Source organism: Procambarus clarkii, chromosome 68, assembly GCF_040958095.1.
Source record: "Procambarus clarkii isolate CNS0578487 chromosome 68, FALCON_Pclarkii_2.0, whole genome shotgun sequence".
NCBI classification, from domain to species: domain Eukaryota; kingdom Metazoa; phylum Arthropoda; class Malacostraca; order Decapoda; family Cambaridae; genus Procambarus; species Procambarus clarkii.
In genome coordinates this window covers 2770808-2789809 of record NC_091217.1, presented here as the reverse complement: position 1 = coordinate 2789809, position 19002 = coordinate 2770808, and the positions used below count along the sequence as shown (strand labels likewise).

General features: G+C 38.6%; 1 protein-coding gene across 1 annotated transcript in view; it reads left to right on the top strand.

Moving 5' to 3' along the window:
- Positions 1-17897, top strand: part of Frmd5 (FERM domain containing) — a 52621-nt gene extending 34724 nt beyond the window's left edge. The window contains exon 13 of the mRNA XM_045769245.2: positions 658-17897. Coding sequence (XP_045625201.1) covers positions 658-1148 — 491 coding nt within the window. The 3' untranslated portion in view covers positions 1149-17897. The remainder of the gene's footprint in view (positions 1-657) is intronic.
- Positions 17898-19002: the final 1105 nt, after the last annotated feature.

The following is a 19002-nucleotide window of genomic DNA, read 5'->3' as shown; positions in this document are numbered from 1 at the left end:
AATCTAATTTTTAATGCATAAAATCATAAAATTTTGCATAAAATCTCATTTAAAAAAAAATGAGATTTTATGCCAAGTTTTTATTTCTTGGAAAAGACTGCGGGCAACCACATTTCCCTATATATATATATATATATTTAATGTGCAGAAGGCCATATGCAGCCTTAACTACTGCACTGCGCACCTGGTTTGCGCAAAACTTCATAGTGCAATTGTTAAGGACATATTTTTGTTGCTTTACAAATGTTTAGGTATAGTTAATGTCAAAATGTTTCCAAACTGAACCATTCTCATTTCAAAACACAGAGTGATGAAACATTAAAAAACATTAAAATATAATTAAAAAAAATAGCACAGCTCTCGGAGCACCTTCGGGTGCTCTTCGCAGTACAGTGGTTAAGGCTGCAGGTTCCCACCCCTGGTCAAACCCTTTAATTTGACGATTACCCTCTCTTTGGGGAAACTGTTAACTTGATCAGTGGAAGATGGTACTGTATACAGTATAGAGTATTTTAACTAATTTGGCTTAGTTTTTTAATTTAATAAGTCAGATTAAATTTTTTGAGTACATTAAAATTTGTATTTCCAGAGATTGTTCATGTCATATAAATTAATTTACATTTATCTAGTTTTCCAACTGCTATTCATGCTTTTTAGGGGAGGAAGCGATGCTCCAGCAGCAACTTTTTTGTGACTACAGTGGTCGGGGTCACACAAGTGAATTTGGTGATACTTCATCAACAGAGACCTTAGGACCACCTCATAGTCAAAGTGACCCTCGACCTCCACTAACAAATAGAGAAGATAAATGTCTGAAAAGTCCTCTAAGAAGTAGTTTGGCACCTTCCAGAAGAGAGAAATTGCAAGTACCACCATTATGTCTTCCCCAAGACCTGACACGGGGAGGGGCCCAAAGGCTGCTACGGGGTCGGATAAGTAGGCTTAACGTAAAAGCATTTCTCAGAGTATTTCTTGTAGCTTTTGTTTTTGTTGTCTTTATTCTTTCTTGCTCAGTAGTTCTTGTTTTTGAAAGCGAGTCAGTCCTACTTCAAGGTGTTCGCTCTACACGAGAAATGATGCTTCTCAGATTACAGTATTATCAACCCATAAAGGAACATATAAAAGGCTGGCTTGGTATAAAACCATAAATTATTTTCATATTACAGCTAGCCTCTTCCAGAAAGTACCTACAGTAGACATACATTATGTAGTATGTATCTCATTTATATTTGTATATAAATTTCATTCAGTGGAGTATTTGGTATTTCCTTTGAATGGCTTGCATACTGCCTAAGTGATGAAGAGTAAAATTGAGATACTTATAGGCTTGACTCTGTTATATGCTGCTGATACATTGTTTTAGTATAGACACCAGCAATTTTTTGTTGCCTGCTGGTTAAAGTGATATATTTTTATTATTTCCCTGCATATATATGTATGCAGTTGCAGAATGACACTTGTAGAATATGTCTATGATATAGATGACCAAGTATAGTTAAGGCAAATTGGTATTTTGTTGTGGGATCAGGCCACAAACTAGATCATGCTTTGCTTGCTGTTCTAAAATAAGAATAGTCAGTGCAATAAGACTCAAGAGGTAGAGCAGCAGAAAAGATATTTTGAGAAGCTATTAATAAGTTGAGTAATAATGAGCCTTGAATAATTTGGTCCTCTATCAGGGACGTTTACTTCACTTGGCCTCTTTTCAAGGCTCAGCATCTTACTTGGCTTTAGTACAATCTTACCTCATATATATCTTCTTTTTGATAAAAAAAACTTATCCCCCAAAACATTCTCTTGAGGTGCATGTGTTTGATGCCCAGTAAGAATTAATTTTTCATATACCCTGTACTGCATTTTCACTGAAATTTATAGCTCAGAATTGTTACCTTGTTTACTAAATTGTTTATGATCAGTTGTAGTGTATTGACTACAATGATTACATATGCTATATATAGTACAGTACAGTTACAACAACCAAAAATAACACTATTTTACAGAACTTTTATGTAATGTGCAATCTGGCCCTCAGTAGCTCCCTGGTACAGTGGCTCTGGCACCACAGATACATCTGCAAAACTACAAGTTCTTTAGACTTGTGTAAGTCTACTGAATACCAGATCCAGAATGTGGTGTGTTCATAGAGGCATGGATACCTAAGATTGACTCAATACAGAGCAAAACTGCCCTGCGAGTCCATTGAAAATTAACACACTTTAGATGTAATTCTTTTCTGAAAGAAAAATGGAAACAAGGGAAGCGGCAGGTTCAGCATTAACAAACCATGTGACAGTATCCAAGAGCAGGTTCAACCTGCCTGCATTTTTTATGTGCTGCCTCCCAAAAGACCCCTGATCTCCTTGGAAAAGAAAGGTGGGTATAGGAAGCTACTGAGGCTGCTCAGAAAAGAGCATTTTATTGCATTCATTGATTTCTGGGCTGGTCCTCAGCAGCTCACTTTTGTATATGCCTAATAATGCCTCATATAGGAAGCCATCTTTGTGCTAATAGAAACAGTGCTGAATTAATGAACAAAAACAGAGGGCTGACCATTGGGGTGAGAAGGATTGAAACCTAGGGTCCAAGAAAAGATGGATTTAGTAGATAGAAAGGCATCAAAATGCTTAACAAACTTGATTGAATTCTATGATGGGTCACCAAAATAAGACAAGAGGCAAAAGGATGGGAGGATTGCATCTTCCAAGACTGCTAAGAAGCTTTTGATACAGCATTTCGGGCAGGTACTTAATCCCCGGAATACGATCCGCCAAATCGTTTAACAAACAGGTACCTATTCACTGCTGAGTAAACAGAGGCTACAGTTAAGGATGTTCTTTGATGTTCTCCATTTTCATGTTCTACAATAACATTGCTGTGCTTCCAGTCATTGAACCCCAATGTAGCAAAGGGAGATTCTTTCTTGGACAATAGGAAACATACAAAGCAGTACAAACGACCTTGGGATGGTGAATAGCGTAGCCATTCATGTTTTACATACTCTCCATTCCGTAGTTCATGTTTGTGAACACATTGATAAATACCTTGCTTTCATATTCTCTACTTCAGCTGTTTTATAATCTGCATGAGTTTGAAAGGTTGCTATGATGATTCTGACATGATGAGGAGCCCACTACGAATCTAGTAATCTATTGTGTTAGTACAGTATCATTAATGCTCCATGACCCCAGATCTGTCTCATGGATTGCAAACTCGTTTACCGATACAGATTTGGGTATTTCCTCTTGTAAAATGTCACCAGCAGCAGCAACAGACAATGATGGTTTGTCTGCTGAAACTGGATGATTGGTAGCAGGACTGCATGTAGATGTGGGTGCTATATCTGAAGGAACAGTACTAGTGGCTGACATTGCAGGAGTGGATGCTATATCTGAAGGAATGGTATGAGTGCCTGTCGTTGCACCTGTGTTGAGCCACAATATTAATTCTGGAAGTTTTCCTTTTTTCCTCATCCTCTGCAGCTCTCTTCCTCTTCTGTGCTTCACTCAAAACATTACATTTCATTGAAAGGGTTATTCACCTGGAAATCTATATCTTAAATATTTAGTATGTAGTCGCACACCAGGATGTAGGGTTATATTATATAAGTGTGCTTGCAACAAGACCCAAATATTTAAACATTCTACTTCCATAATGAACATGTCCTATGCTCGTGGGGCCCCTGGGCCAGTGCCCATCGGGCCCATGCAGTAAGTTGGCTCTGATAACAGAAGCACAACAAACATAATAGTGGCCTCCAGTTTAACGCGTACTGGACTCTTAAACTCGGTACTGTATTCCGAATTTAACGGCTAATGGCTTGGTAAATAAAGTGCCAGTTGACGATCTAAAATTCGGTCGTTAGAACTGGTGAAACAGTAAATAAGAGGTCCTTAAATAGAGTGGATACTGTAAAATGTTCATTGTCCGCGATGAAATCCATGATATATATATTTTTAATGTTTTACTCTATAGCACTTCTCTGTGGGTAATGCAATGGAAATTGTGAAGTTCATGGGTTGGCATTCACAGCTATTAATTTAATTTTAATTTAGTAGCCACACCAGCTTTTCTAGCCATCTTTTGCAAGGCTGTCTGTAGCCAGACTAGCAGATTGTGTTCAGTAAATGCCTTATTTTTTCAGTGCTGCCATTGAATATATGGATGGTAGAAGCCATTTGATAGCCCTCCACCCAGGAGGGCAGCTCAGCCAATATAGACCGTAAGAGACAACAAATACCACATGTCTATGGATGGGTAGAAAACCAAACCCAGCAGGTGGACAAAAGCAACATGAATGGCCATCAAGAGTAAAATAAAAACACTCATATTCCCAAAGTAGTCACATATGGGCAAGTGAAGTCACAAGACTTCAACCAACAAAGTGATAATGATTTTATAACATTGTTATACTTATTTTCAAAAGATTAGAAAATACTGTACATGGCAAACAAGCCACCCAGATCAAACAGAAAGTGACTCTCAGACCCGTTAAAGACTTGATGCCCATCCAGGACAGACCGAAACCGTGATATCTTAATTTTCAGTTGCAGGCTGGATATCAACTCTTCAGCCACATTACTGTTACTTGTTGTCTCCATTAAAGCACATCCGGAAGCACCAGACACAAGGGTATCGAGACCAAATTCTACACACTGAACCCCAGAAGTACAGACACAATAAGGTTTACAGTGCCTCAGAATTAAATTGAAAGATTCCTTATTCACAGAGCATGAATATTCTCAACCTTTTTTTTTCTCTCTCTCACACTGTACCTCATACAGTAAACCCTAATAAAATCTCATCAACAGGCCTAGTTTAAAAACCAAGTCAGACACTGGACATTGGGGCAACTGAAGAGGAGCAAATCAAGAAAGGAGGACACTTAAAACCCGCAGAGAAGATAACTCTAGTGTGGAAACAAAAAATGCAGGGCCAAAAGCCAGGGAAGATAACCCTGAAACAAAATTGGTGTGAACTAATTGGCTGCTGACACAGTAGATGGGAGGCATAAACAAGTGTGAACCATCAAATAAAAATAAATACCTAGCCTGGCCCTTGAAGAACAACCAAATCCCAAAGAATGCTAATTTCACTTAGCTCAAAATAGCATCAGTCATTGCAGAAGAGTAGTAACAGGTACAGAAATAAAGCATACATGCAGATGGAACCTATTTTTACCCAAGCTGCCATCTGTTGGTGCACTTGAATACTAGCACATGGTTTGTTGACATTAGAAAAACTACCTGGCCTTGGGCCGGCCCTTGGGAGTAGAACTCTCAGAACCCCTTCCAGGTACAATCCAGGTACCTACTTCTTTCCTTGTTTCCATCTTTTTTTTTTTTTTTAATTTCATAAGATAGACACTGTAGTTTGTGCTGCTTCACCTGTCATTCTGGATGGTTTTACTTGATTATGAAATTGATCTCTGATCCCGATGCTCTGCTGGCTTCTGTGAGCTCGCCAGATTCTGGTCCTAGTGTTTGGTAGGTCTGGTAGTTTTGTAGACTTGATAGTTTACAGTGCCAGAGCCAACCAGTAAGCTACTTTTTTTTTCTACCACAGACGTAGCTACGCATTTACAATGCTAGCCAGTAAGCTACTGAGAGAAGCCATAAATATCCATCTACACTTTGCACTGTTGTGTATATTATGGACTTGCGATACAGTACTTTATACTAAATGTCTTGCTATTTTTGTATTAGATATTCCATATTATTGGTAACAAAACTAGCCAATAGTTAGTCATTATATGCTTTGGCATTTTCTGGGAGGGCTCCTTTTGGTAGGTCCCTGAAGCTACCTGCCTGGACAACTCCAAGCCTAAAGTATCCAACCAGGTTCTTATGAGTCACGAGTGCCTCTTGGGTCCCAGGATTGGAATCTGCTCACCCCCATCCTTCCTCTCAGTAGAGGGATGGGGGTCTAGGGATACAAGATCAATCCAGGCTGAAAACATAAACTACTAGAAAGATAGTCCTAAAACAAACAAGCAACTGTGTGGGAAAACATTGGTAACTGACACAATCAGTGTACACACACTCGTTGTCCAGAACCAACCACTAGTTAGTAACATTTCCTTGCCCCCAGATGATAGCTCCAAGCAGTCTGGAACACCCCCATCAATCATTTGCCTGATGCTCAAAGGAGACAATTCCTAAATGCCCTGCTGACCTTCCTAGCTTTATTTTCAGCTAAATGTTGGTTCTCCTTCTGGACTTTTGTGCTGCACGATTCTGTGCATGTGTTCCTTTTTCTATTTCACATGTGTGTTTTTCTTTTTTTTAGTCACTGTTCTATAAGCCTCGAGTCTTGTTGATCTTGGCTGCATGGGCGAGAGTTGCCTTCTCTGATTGCTACTGGCATTGCTCTATCTTCAGCCAGGGTTTTTTTCCCTTGACAATGTTCAGGTGCCTGCCTCTTGAGGTTATCTTCTCTCAAGGGGCCTCACCCTGGATAGTTTGTGGGCTTTGGTTCTTCTGCAGACCCTTCGTCGTTGGGGTAGGCAAAATGTATTCTTCTGTAACGACCGGTGACAGTACGGTCGTCTCGGTGACATTACGAAGTTTCTTGCCGTTCTTTTCACCATTTTCTTGCTCTTCGTAAGTTGTCTTCTCTTTCAGATCGAGTTGTCTTGTCCTTTCTTTCTTGGCTTTTTCAGGACCGTCATTTGATGCCTAATACTGTCGCCTCATATTGTGCGGCACTGGCGGATCGCTCCAGTTTGCGATCGGGGTGGACATTACATCCGCCCTGTTCCGTAAGCTTTCTCATACTATGTTTCACCTCTGGCCTGCCCATGCGCCGCCTGAGCCGTCCTTGTCCTTGGACAGGGTGCTCTCTTATCTTTCCTCTCCTCGGTTTGTGGTGGCCCCTTCGGTCCAAGATTGTTTTTCCAAGGCCCTGTTTTTGTTGGCATTGGCCTCTGGGGGTTGGGTAGGAGAGCTTCATGCTCTCCTCCGGCGCAGGGATTTCTGGTCTTTTGGTCCTGGGGGGTAGGTTTGTCTGTTTGCAGCTTTTTCCGTCTTTTCTGCCGAAGAACGAGATGGCTGCTTTCCAGAGGGGTCCTTGGGTCATTGATGCTTAGTTGGTTCGGCCAGGGGTGCATCATGTGTTGTGTCCGGTTGCGTCTCTTCGCTGTTACCTGCTCGCCTCGGCTGGGGTAACTGAGGATGCGCTTTGGGTTGATCCAGTTTCCCTCGTTTCCTGTTCCAGGGCTCGGGTCTCCCAGGTCGTCCGCAGGGTTATTAAGTCTAGCCAGCCTGCAATCTATCCTCGCACCCATGACGTTCAGAAGTTTGCAGTTTTGGCTGCCGTGTTCGGTAACATGTCCTGGGCTCATATACGGGCACGTGAATTTTGAAGATCGAACAGGGTCCTGGCCGCTCGTTATTTGGTGAACGCGCCTGCTCCTGGGCATTCTTGTGTTGCTTTGGATCGCAGGTTGCAGCCAGTTGTCTCAACTTCGCGTTGAGGAGTTTGTGGTGGCTGCCTCTCGGGTAATATTCCTTCTCTTTGGGTATGTAGCTCCAGGGAGCCATAGGGGCTCCCCACAGAAAACCAGCGTTGAATGTACAGTAATGAAACGCCATTTTCTGGGTGAGCCCCGGAGGCTCCCTAGCAACCCTCACTCCAACTGGTCGGCGGTTTTTTCGCGTTGGTTGAAGCTTAGCTTCTGAACTGGTGCTAGGCAGCTGGCGCGGTGAGACGGGGCCCCCCCTCCCCCTCTTGGGAAGGGAGGGCTGTGCGGACGAGCTGCATGGCAGTAAAGTGTGATGTTTGCTTGTTTCCTTGTTTCCTTGAGATTGTAGGAAGTTTCTACCTCTCGGTTCGGTTTTTTGTTTTTGTTTCTTACCATGTGGGGTTTTTGTTATGCCTACCTTTCTGGATGCCTAACCCTGGTCGATGGAAATAAGGAAAACCCCCAACTACAAGGGGGTTTTCCAGGGCCATTGCTCCCTGAAACCTCTCTGAAGGGGCCAGGTTCTGGCGCTAGTCCCTGCTAGGTCTAAACTCCATAGCTAATGTCCCAGTCTAATATAACATACATTAGCCCAATAAGCTCCAGGGAGCCTCTGGAGCTCGCCCAGAAAATGGCGTTTCATTACATTCAATGCTGTTTTTTAATCCGATGTCCCTTGATTTATCACCACCTGTCTTGTGGCTGTTTCCTCTGTATAGTCGTTCATCCACATGAGTTGCTTGAAAGAGGTACTTAGTCTTGTGTTGTGAGTACTCTGCTCCATGATGCTGGCTGATGTTTTCTCTTTCTGGACATTTTGGTTTCGTCTGGGTATCTTTCTTCATCCCCACCTAGGTATTCTCTCCTTTTTGGTCCTGATCATCTTTTTTCAGGTGATCGTTTTTGTGGCTCTCACTTTTGGTTGTTAAGTTGCTGACTTCCTTGGCCTCTTCTGGCTGCAAGGATTCAGATCTCCTGTGTCTTGGTTTCTTCTGCCTGCATTGTCTTTTCTAGTGTCATTTCGGTCTATAGTTTTCTTGAGAGGTGGTTCTTGGTGGTGGAGTTTGGTCTTGCTTTCCTGGTGGTTTTCTTCATGTGTCTAGTGGGAGCAGGGCGCTATTCCGTGTGCTCTTGGGATTTTTAGATGGGTACTGTACTTCATTTCTTCAGACTGTTTCTTGTTTTCTTTTTTGGGTGTCCAGTTTTCATGCTGGCTTTCCTGGTGTACTCAAAGAGTACAGTAACTGTGTACTCATGTGAGTAATTAGTTCCTATTCCCACTTTTTAGTAGGTTTATGGCCCTGGACAGTTGTTCAAGTTTGAGATTTCTGCAGTTTCCCCCCTCTTGTTTTTACCCAGGTCAGCCCCTTTCTCTCTCTCTCTCCTCCATGGTGAGTTAGCTTCAGGGGGACACCAAAGGTAACCCTTGCAGAAATCCAGCATTGAATGTAATGGAATGCCTCTTTCTGGTACAGGTAGGTCCATTCAGCAGCTAATTGTTCCCACAAGTCCCTCATTGTTTTTGTTTGTCAAGTCCACATGTCTCTCAAGAGTTGTTTTTGAGCAACATATCACTAGTTGGGACATCTGACTAGCCAATGAAGGGACATGCCAGGATTGTCAGCTGGTGGCAATTGAGTGTAGCTAACTAGTGGTTTGATCTGGAGAACAATGTGTACATTATTTGTATCAAGGTTACTAATGTTTTCCATGCTGTTGCTTGTTTGAATGTGCTCTACCTTTCTGATGGTTTCCTTTCAGCTTGGGCTGATCTTGTATCCCCAAATACATTTGCTTCTGTTGAGGGAGCCAAATTCCGGTCTTGGTCCCTGGTAGGCACCTGTTGACTCGCAAGGGATGGTGGAATGCTTGGAGCTTTTGGAAGCCAATGAAGGGACTTGCCAGAAAAAGGCATTTAATTACATTCACTGCTGGTTTTTTTTTCTGAAACGGCTTTTCATATATAGCATCTAAAATTATTTGATGCAGTACCCTGTAGTATTGTTGTTAGTAGCTATGTACAGTATTGTATCGTAAACTTGTTTAATTATACTGGTGCAAGCGGTTGGTAAGATATTTATTTGCTGGTGACATGAGAAACTGAATTGTTCTGCATTTTCTTTATTCCTGGTCAGATCTTTGACTTGGTAGTAGTGGTTATTGGATACACAGTATTCACTTTTATGGTTACAATTTCTTTTATATATTTGCTGTTTTGCTTTTTGTTTTTTAAATAATTTACAGGTGTATTGTTTAATTTAATTGCAACAGATTATAAGGTAAATCCTCTTGAGTAAACATTAACAAGTGAACCATCATGTAACTATTACATATCTGGAATTAAATAAGTTAGATTGTAGTGTTAATTAGTAAGATCAATAAAGTTTTTCTGTAATTTGAGATACAGTTTTATTCCTGTATCTAATTAAGAATAAGTTTGTGAAGAGAGAGTTACTCTTGCCAAAATTCTAAGTTTATAATTTGTCTTTGAACCTTTGATCGCAGAAGAATGGCTCTGTTCGAATATTTCTGGCATTGCAAGGAGTTTTGAGCAAATTAGTCACAACAAAAATTCAGTTATATTCTGAACCTTAAGGTAATGTTGCCAGAGCAGAGATGCAGGACGTGTACATCTTTTTTCGGTAATATAAACAGAAAATCGGGACCATTATATAGTGAAAACACATTGATTTTTATCATTTGTATTGAAAACATTTTCAAATGAGCAGGTATCAATCCCAGAAGGTTAATGTGACACTTCAAAAAGTCTCAGGTGGGAGCATAATGTGGATGTGGCCACATAGGAACAAAAACAATATAATGAGCCATCAATTAGGGCAATGAGGCGTCCCCAAAAGATATTGTTCTTGTGCAGCCATTTTTTATCTTTCCCAAGACACTTTTGGGAAAAATAAATATAGAGCTGTATAGATTATTATAATAATATCAGTTATGGTACTGTACTGTAATTATAAAAGTAGAATCTGCACTGAAATCTAGAATATGAAAGCCACTTGATTTTATATAAAAACTAACATTAATTTTGACATTAAAGGAATTGCACTTGAATAAGGTTAGTATCTGCTTGTGGAGAAAGATGCAAGACTAATTACTATCGCATGCACAAGTTGTTTAAAAAAGTAGACTTTACTGCAGAAGTAATGTCTTTGTTTTATAAGCATCAACGTTTTTAAAATGTAAATTTTTATATTTATAATAATTCACCAATTGTACAATGAATGTCATTAATGGATGTTCTTTGTTAATGTTTTCTTTGAATGTGTGTGTATGATATTTAGAAGAATTAAATATTTTAACATGGCTGGTAAAATGTGTTTGATTAAATGAGAAAATTTAAATTTGCTGTAGTCTGGGGTAGACGACAGATTTCTATCCATCTTCGGAACATGGCAATTTATTAGAGTCCGGTTTTTCTAAAAAGATAAAAAAAATCCCTCACTCATAACAAACTACTTAATTTTTACAATTCTCAAAGGCAGTGAATATATTAATGTTTGAATTTTGAGATAATATATTATTTTTTGTTTAATTATGCTAACTGTTGAAGCTGTAAATAAAACTGTCTATAAACAGGACTTTAATAATTATTGAATATTACAGAATTTTATTTTAAAGATCAATGTTAGCAATTTTATTTTCAATTATTTGTAATGAATAATATGGGAATGGTCAAGTGCTATGAATTTGTTATTTTATGCAACTTCAATCATTAAAATTCAAGTCAATATACAAAATCTCGAGCTCCTGTTATGACCTGGCCGTTCTCATATTTCAAAGATTTTTTCATTATGCATTGTACCATGTAAGTATGGCTGCTTAAATGTATTTGTTCATTGAGTTACCCAACGAGCTTTCCTAAATTGTATGTCCTAGTACTGTACTGTATATAAATATACCATTTTCAATATTTACAGTGCTGTCTAAAGTCAAATAGTACAGTGTTAACATTCAATGGTGCTGCATTTTGTTGTCATGCAGCTAAAACAAATATAAGCTTTGAGTATGAAGCTTGCATTTGTGAGGAGACTGACTTGGTTTTTACCCTATGGTAGGATTATGCTGTTATGTTGGTAAGCCAATTGTCCTGTAAGCATGAGTACATTCTGAGCACTGATATCACAGTAAGCTTCAAACATCCTTGCAGCCATGCTGGTACCATGGAGCACTGGTGATCATCAGCTAAAGTGAACTGTAGTAAATGAAAAAAAAAAATATACTTTGTCTTTAAAAGCTGTCCGTGGCAACCCTGAGATCACCAAGTAACACACTATGCCTGGTTTATCCATCTACCTACCCTTCCCACCACCTGGTAACAGCACTTGAAACACATATCACTTTGTCTGGTAGAGGTTTTGTGAAATTGTACTAATTAATTATCAAAATCTGACACAACTCGTACATTCTTGTACTATATATATAATTTAAAAAAAAACTATTTGTTGAAATATAGAGCGCTGCATGAAGGAAAAGGTGGGTAAAAAAGAAGTGAACCAAGGAAGTCTATTCAGAAATGGATTTTTCATATACTGTATGCTTAAAAGAAAGCTTTAAAGAGTTGTAAACTCCAGAAGGTCTTTTGCTGCATACAGACTTAGCATTGTCACGGTTTTACCACTTTGCATATGAGTTGTGATACTTAGGTCTTTGTTAAAGGAACCAGAGTACTGTACTACTTGTTTTGACAGAGTTTTGGCCCCAACATGGGTAGAAGCTGCTGCATAGTGGCACAGGGCAGCAACAGATTGCAGAGTATGATGTATGCCAGCATACACAGACCTGGTTTGGATGATTGTTTCCTTTGGAATGTGCTGGTCTCATTCATTGCCAGGAGTGAGTGATTTGATCGAGTCAGCACCCCAATCAAAGACGATGAACCCCTGAAGGTACAGTGCAATATGTTGTGGAAACAGAAAACAAAGGACCCACCGTAAAAGAAGATAGAAAAAATCAAGAAACAAGATAGTTTCTTATGCTGAGTTGGAGCCTATCTGACTGACTCAGCCATGTCTGAGAATCACCAGGTCTCGAGTTCAAGTCACTCCATTGCCTCAAAATGATTTTCACCGATATATCATGCCATTGTGATTTCATTGCAATATGATGGGCATAAGTGTGAACGCCATTACTGTTGGCCCCAAGTGTGGTCGGGTTGACTGTAAAATCCTGGTTGAGCCCCGGTTTGGGGCCTCTAGTGCCTCTCAGAGAGCTCAGCAGAATTCTGGGTTGGTCAACTTTTGTACCACCGTGGCAGAGTCAATTAAAGCAGGTGTCTGGGAATCACCAGTTCACGAGTTAAACTCACTCTACGCCTCAAAATGATTTTCACTGATATATCCCATTGTAATAGGTTAAACATATATATATGAATGATTTTGGGTTGATATAGACAGGAGCTGCCTCATATAGGACAATAGGCCTTCTGAATTTTCCTTTATTCTTATGTTGTTAACACTCCCTCAGGGAGATGGTGCTAGTCTATCAGTGAATCCAAGGCATTGAGACCTGCCTCTTTTTATGGACTGCCTTTTAGCATTTTGTACCTTGTGTGCTTTCTATATCTCTGGCATTCAGGTTCTGTGTTGCATCTGTTCTCGAAATTGTGATTAGAAATGGCATCAACAAACTCCTTGTACAGTGAAATCCACTTCCTGAGACACCCTCACAAGATACAAGTACCTGTAGTTCCTTACATTTCTACAACTAAATAACATTTACAATTCTAATCAATGTTCTCTTGCCATGTTATTTGTTGAAAGATAGAGTATGCCTATCTACTGCTAGGTTAACAGAGGCCTATAAATAAAGTGGATATAGGAGCTGCCTCATGAGAGTCAGTAGTCCATACATGAATGAGTTTAGGAGGTAGCTCCTATTTATACCCCTCCCAATATTATTCATGAATTTATGTATCAATAAGAACTAAGGAATACAGTACCACTTGGTCAAGCCTTTATTTTCCAACATTTGGTTAGATAGGAATTTTATCAGTCACTGATAAAGCTTATCTCCAGCAAAGGGTTGATTCCCCAAAAAATTAAAAATAAAAACTTAGCCAAGAATGATCCACCTCTACAGACATGAACATTATTACAGAGAGAGTAATCAAACTAATGTGACTGCATCAATGAGAAAATCCACAGCTGTAATGAAGGTTCAAACCTATGCGGTGGGTGTTCCCACGCACATGCTTTAGCGACTAGACCACTATATGGTTTGAACCTTCATCACAGCTCCTGCGGATTTTCTCAGTGATGCAGTCACGTTAGTGTGATGACTCTGTGTATTGATAGAGGAGCATCGGAGGTAGAACAAGTCCTAGTGACACAGCCTGCGTGCATGGGGGGATTGTGTGATAATTTTGTTCCAGCTTCAGTAGAAGACTCGGGAAATACTTGTGAGTTCAGTAGAACTACAGGCTGTAATCATTTTTCCATGGCGTGGTCTATGCTCTAGAGTGTGGGAACACCCACCACATGGGTTCAAACCCTCATCACGGCTCCTGCGAATTTTCTCAAGAACATTATTACTTGAATACTGTAAGTAATAATTTTACTGTGTTGGAAAACATTGATTAAATAAATGCTGTGTTATTAATTTCGGATATGTATGTACCATCCATCCAAGATGGAGCACTATTGGGTCTGGTCAGTAACAGGATGAGTGACCAAGTGAATAGCCATACCCTTGGCTAGGGGGACCTTCATAGGCCTAACAGATTGCAATCACAAGAACATGATAAATCTCTGAATAACTATTGAGGCCGTGCGATGGGATCAAACCCGTGTGTGTGTGTGCGTGCCTGACGAGTTCAGGGGTGTGGGTTCGATTCCATCATATGGTCTCAACATTTAATCCTAACAGATTCTCTATTTCCAACAGTGGAATACCAGTATATTATACTGTGAAAATAATTTTTTTAGAAGGTACCTGGATTGTACCTGGGTGTTGTTCTACATACCAAGCCCGGCCATATTTTATCCTTGGTTTTCATACATCTCGTTTACAAATACTGTACAGATATCCACTCAGTTTCATTAACAATAGATAAAAGCTTATTGAACCTTTCTGTTATATATCTGAGCAATGGTACATTACAAACAATAGTCATAAGACATAATTGTTATTCTTATGGAATATATATGATTAATTGTTTTATATATTAAATGATCTTGAAAGTTTCATGGTTTTACACGCGTAGTAAGCACTTGTGGGAAATGGCTTATTGGAAGTAAAAGATAATTATGTGTGAAACATTTCAGAATACAGAAACATCATTTAGTTGAGACAGTTACATGTGAAAGTTTTGATTTTATAAATTTTGAATGGAATTGACCAAGGTACTTAACAATTAGTTATGGAAATACTGTTCAACATTATTGTACTAAATTTAAACATTTAATTCTGCCATTTCGTAATATCAGGAGATAGCAATCTATGAGATTATATCTAAAAACTAGTTTAGCATGGGACTAGCACTTAACCATTAATTATGACAACCATTGTCATTGGTTGTCACCATAAAAAATTAAAATTGAAGCAATGCCGAGGTGTAGTAGATCAAATATATGAATTATTTTGTCTATAAGCATTCTGGACAACAAATGTGGGATATGGCTTATTGGACATAACTGGAGTTATTTTTGAACAAAAAAATATCTAAAATATGATTGCATTATAGATTTTTCTTACATATGCCTGAAGAAATTTTAAAAAGTAAGCTGTTGAGCATAGTGAAATGGACCTTTCAGAGCCAGTCACTCGTATGTACCCTGATGTAGTCATGGTCCACTAAGACTATATCCATTGCTAATCTCTCAATTGTTTTGCCACTGACGATGGACTTTGTAACAAAAATGGTCATGTCAGGCAAAGACTGCAGAAGTGACTAGTTTAACTCGAGCCACAGACCATACTCCTATTTAGGGAGTACAGTACTTACAGTATCGCTAAGGACCATTGTACATATATTGACGTAAAAGGCAATTAAAAAGTAGAAATTGGTACTATTGAATTTGGACAAACCAGAAAAGTTTTTGTAAAAAAGGTTTTGCTTTTGTTGCAAAGAAAACTTATACATGCATGCTATCTGAGTAAAGCAGCAGATAGCATGCATGCTAATACATGCTATCTGCAGTCTAATAAATAAATAAATAAATATATATATAATATATATATATATATATATATATATATATATATATATATATATATATATATATATATATATATATATATATATATATGCATGCATGCATGCATGCTATACTAGGCCTAGGAATATTTAAGTTTAGTTTTTAGCTTTTATTATTTCTGAGTATGAAGTGAATAGTACCAAAATTTTACTATCTACGTGCCGTCTATGTACGTAGATAGACCACATAGTTACAGAAAGTACTGTACTACCTAAACAGGAGGATGGGTTACAAGCCATTAGAGGGACCAGCTTAAAATGACACAAAAGCGAGCCAAACCCTCAACACTCCCTGCACGTTTTAATTGGAAAATGCAAGGTAATAAACATTGAACTGCCATTGCAAACTACACATTAAACTCCATATATGGGCCATCATATAATTAATAAACCACCTGCACTGAGGAAAGTCTCAAAGGATAAACTAGTAAAAATTTAGCAGGCATTGCAAATAGGGTACTAAATGCTAAGCTTGTTTAACCATGTTGTTGTGTTTGGGGTTGTTACCTAGTAGTAGTAATAGTGGAATTTGTAACAATTCAGTGTTAAATAGCATTTCTCAAACCTTGTAATTGGATCTTTTATCATTTTGATTCTGAAGGTATGATTTGCTTTTGTTTTGGCAAGTTGGTACGATTTGTGTTCCTACAAATATTCGCCACCCACTTCTGTTCCTTCTGTGAGAAGACCAATTACAAAGATCCTTTTCAGCTTAAGATACAAGGCCACTAAGAGATTAGCATTGGGATTGAGTCATGTTGGACAAAAATATCTCTGGCTCAAGGAACTAGAGGCTAACACACATGTGTCAGCCTCTATGCGTGTTTGAAATCTTAAATCAGATCTTTTTCCTCATTCTGTATATCCACAGTGCATCATTTAACATATTTTGTGCAAAGGTAGTTTAGAAATAATGTCCACAATGCTTCATCAAAAATTCTTTGCACAAAGAAAATAGACACATAGGATGAATGGAAATGTTTCTATTTAGCTGGGCTTTAGTCACAGGAGAGATTTGTTTTTGCTTAACATCTTCACCCTTTCAACAAATTGTTGCAGCCAATTCTTGCACCACTCCACTTTGAATGACGTCCAGTAGGTGCCATGGGATGAAAAAACACAATTATCTTCTGCAACATTAATTTTTTCCCTAGCCAAATTTTGTGCTAACCTTGAACCCAGGGTATGGGTGGAAACTAATGTATTTGTCAATGCAAATTTGTATTTTAGATATTCTGGAAAAAATCTTGAGGGTTGTTTGTATACATAAAGCTTTTATATAATCCTGGAAGCTTTTTATAGTTAAAAGGACTAAGTCTCGTAACTAAATGATACATTCACGTATATCATTCATTTTTTTAATTGCATTAAATATTTTATTTTAAATTTACATGTAGGAATAAGAAATCTTTATCCAATAATCTCTTTCCTGCAACAAAAGCAGTCTATTTACATCATACAAATTATATTTTACTGTAAACTTGCAATTAAAATGGTACAATTACAAGTAAATATAAATATTGTACTATAATGTACTGACCTTGATAATACCTGTACCTATGGTTTAAGATATCTTTTCAGTTTTCTTTACAAAATATTATATATTTTTTTAACAATAATTATGAATGTCATGTATAAATTGTTGTTCATGCACAAATTTTTAGTATAACTGTAAATATTAGTAATGTATTTAATTTTTTCTATACCAGTTGCTGTTGGTATTCAATTGTACAGTCTTAACCTGTTCTAATAAAGCCGAGAGCCACACATGGTATTTTGCCAAGTAATATTAGCAGATATTCAAGTGGTGTTAGGTTTACATTACGTATCATAAAGTTTGTTTTTAATGCTCTTCTCCTAGCACAGTATAAACACTTAAAGCTAGTTACTATGAACCTTTTGACTGTATAGTAAGTTAATTTGTTTATATGAAATCTTCTAATATTACTCTAAACTTAGTTTTTAAATTTATATCTATTTTACTTTAATTATTTAATCCTCTAGCCCCTCTTTTTTTTTTAATTCTTAATTTGTATTTAAATTTAATTTTATCAGGAAACCACTTGATGTTCATTGGATTATTAAGACGTTGTTTGGTACTGGTTACATGTGACCTACAGATTTAAACGATGGAAATCTGTCATGTCACAAAACCAGTGTTTTTTATATCATGATCTACGCATCTCTTCGGATAGTAGGATTTTACAATAAAATTTATAAAATATACTCCATTGCTTATTATTTTATACTTGGAAAAATAATGTTATGACCAACGCAAGATTAATAACTTGCACAACATGTGGCACCTCTTTCACAATTCATATATTATAATACAGTACTGTATTATGATTTTTCAATGTTTCAAAAAGATTTTCTGGAGGAGGCCCTTGTAGCTATCTTACTAAGATTTCTCCATACAAAGCACAGCAGTCAGAGTTCTGTTTGGCCTACAGGGAACCAAAGCCAGAACTTGGCCCCATCCCCTCACAGAGGTGCAGAAAGAAATTATTACTTTTCGATAATTTCGAGGCTTAGCGTCCCTGTGGCTCAGTCCTCGACCTGGCACAATGATGTGGACATCATTGGTTGATCACTAATTTTCCCAGGTCATCAACCAGCCACACTGATCCTGCTGCTTCTCATCCTGGTTCCACCTGCACCTCCTCTTCCTTCCCCTTCAGGTGTGGTACACACAGTTTCCACTCATCACACCCAGTCTTTCCCTTGCTTCCAGCTCTAAAACACCTAAGTGTTTCAGAGTCAGCACGACTTGGCCTTCTCTGGGTACTGAGACAGTTGAGCTGCCTAGTCCCACCAAGGTTTCTGGGTTTTCTTTCTCAAGCAGTAGGCATGAACTCCTAATCTACCCTCGAGCTTTCACTTCAGGCTTCTGGGGCTTGGGGAGGAGTCTGACAGGGGTCCTCGAGTTCCCTTAAATCCCCAGTTGGTCCTCCAACCTGGAAGACAGAATAACCCTGTGCCTTGTGGATATATTTAATATCCTCATGGCAGTCTTTAGGTTTCCTGCCCCCCTTTCCCATCTCAACATTGGGCAGGACTGTGCCAATGCTGGCATTCAATGGGTCATTTGTGGAGACCCGAACTAGGACCTTATCAATGCGAGTTAGGGCAGCTAGGCAAGTGGACGCCATCTTAAAAGGGTCCTCAATGATGTGGGTGCAAGTCAAGGTGGGATTAAACTTACCTTTGACTCTATGGATGCACACATTGTTTGCATGTACAAATCATCTGCGCAGGTACTGTTATGGTAATTAATTATCAAAAGAAAGCACCAAGCTGTTATGATACACACCAAAATATTTAGGTCACA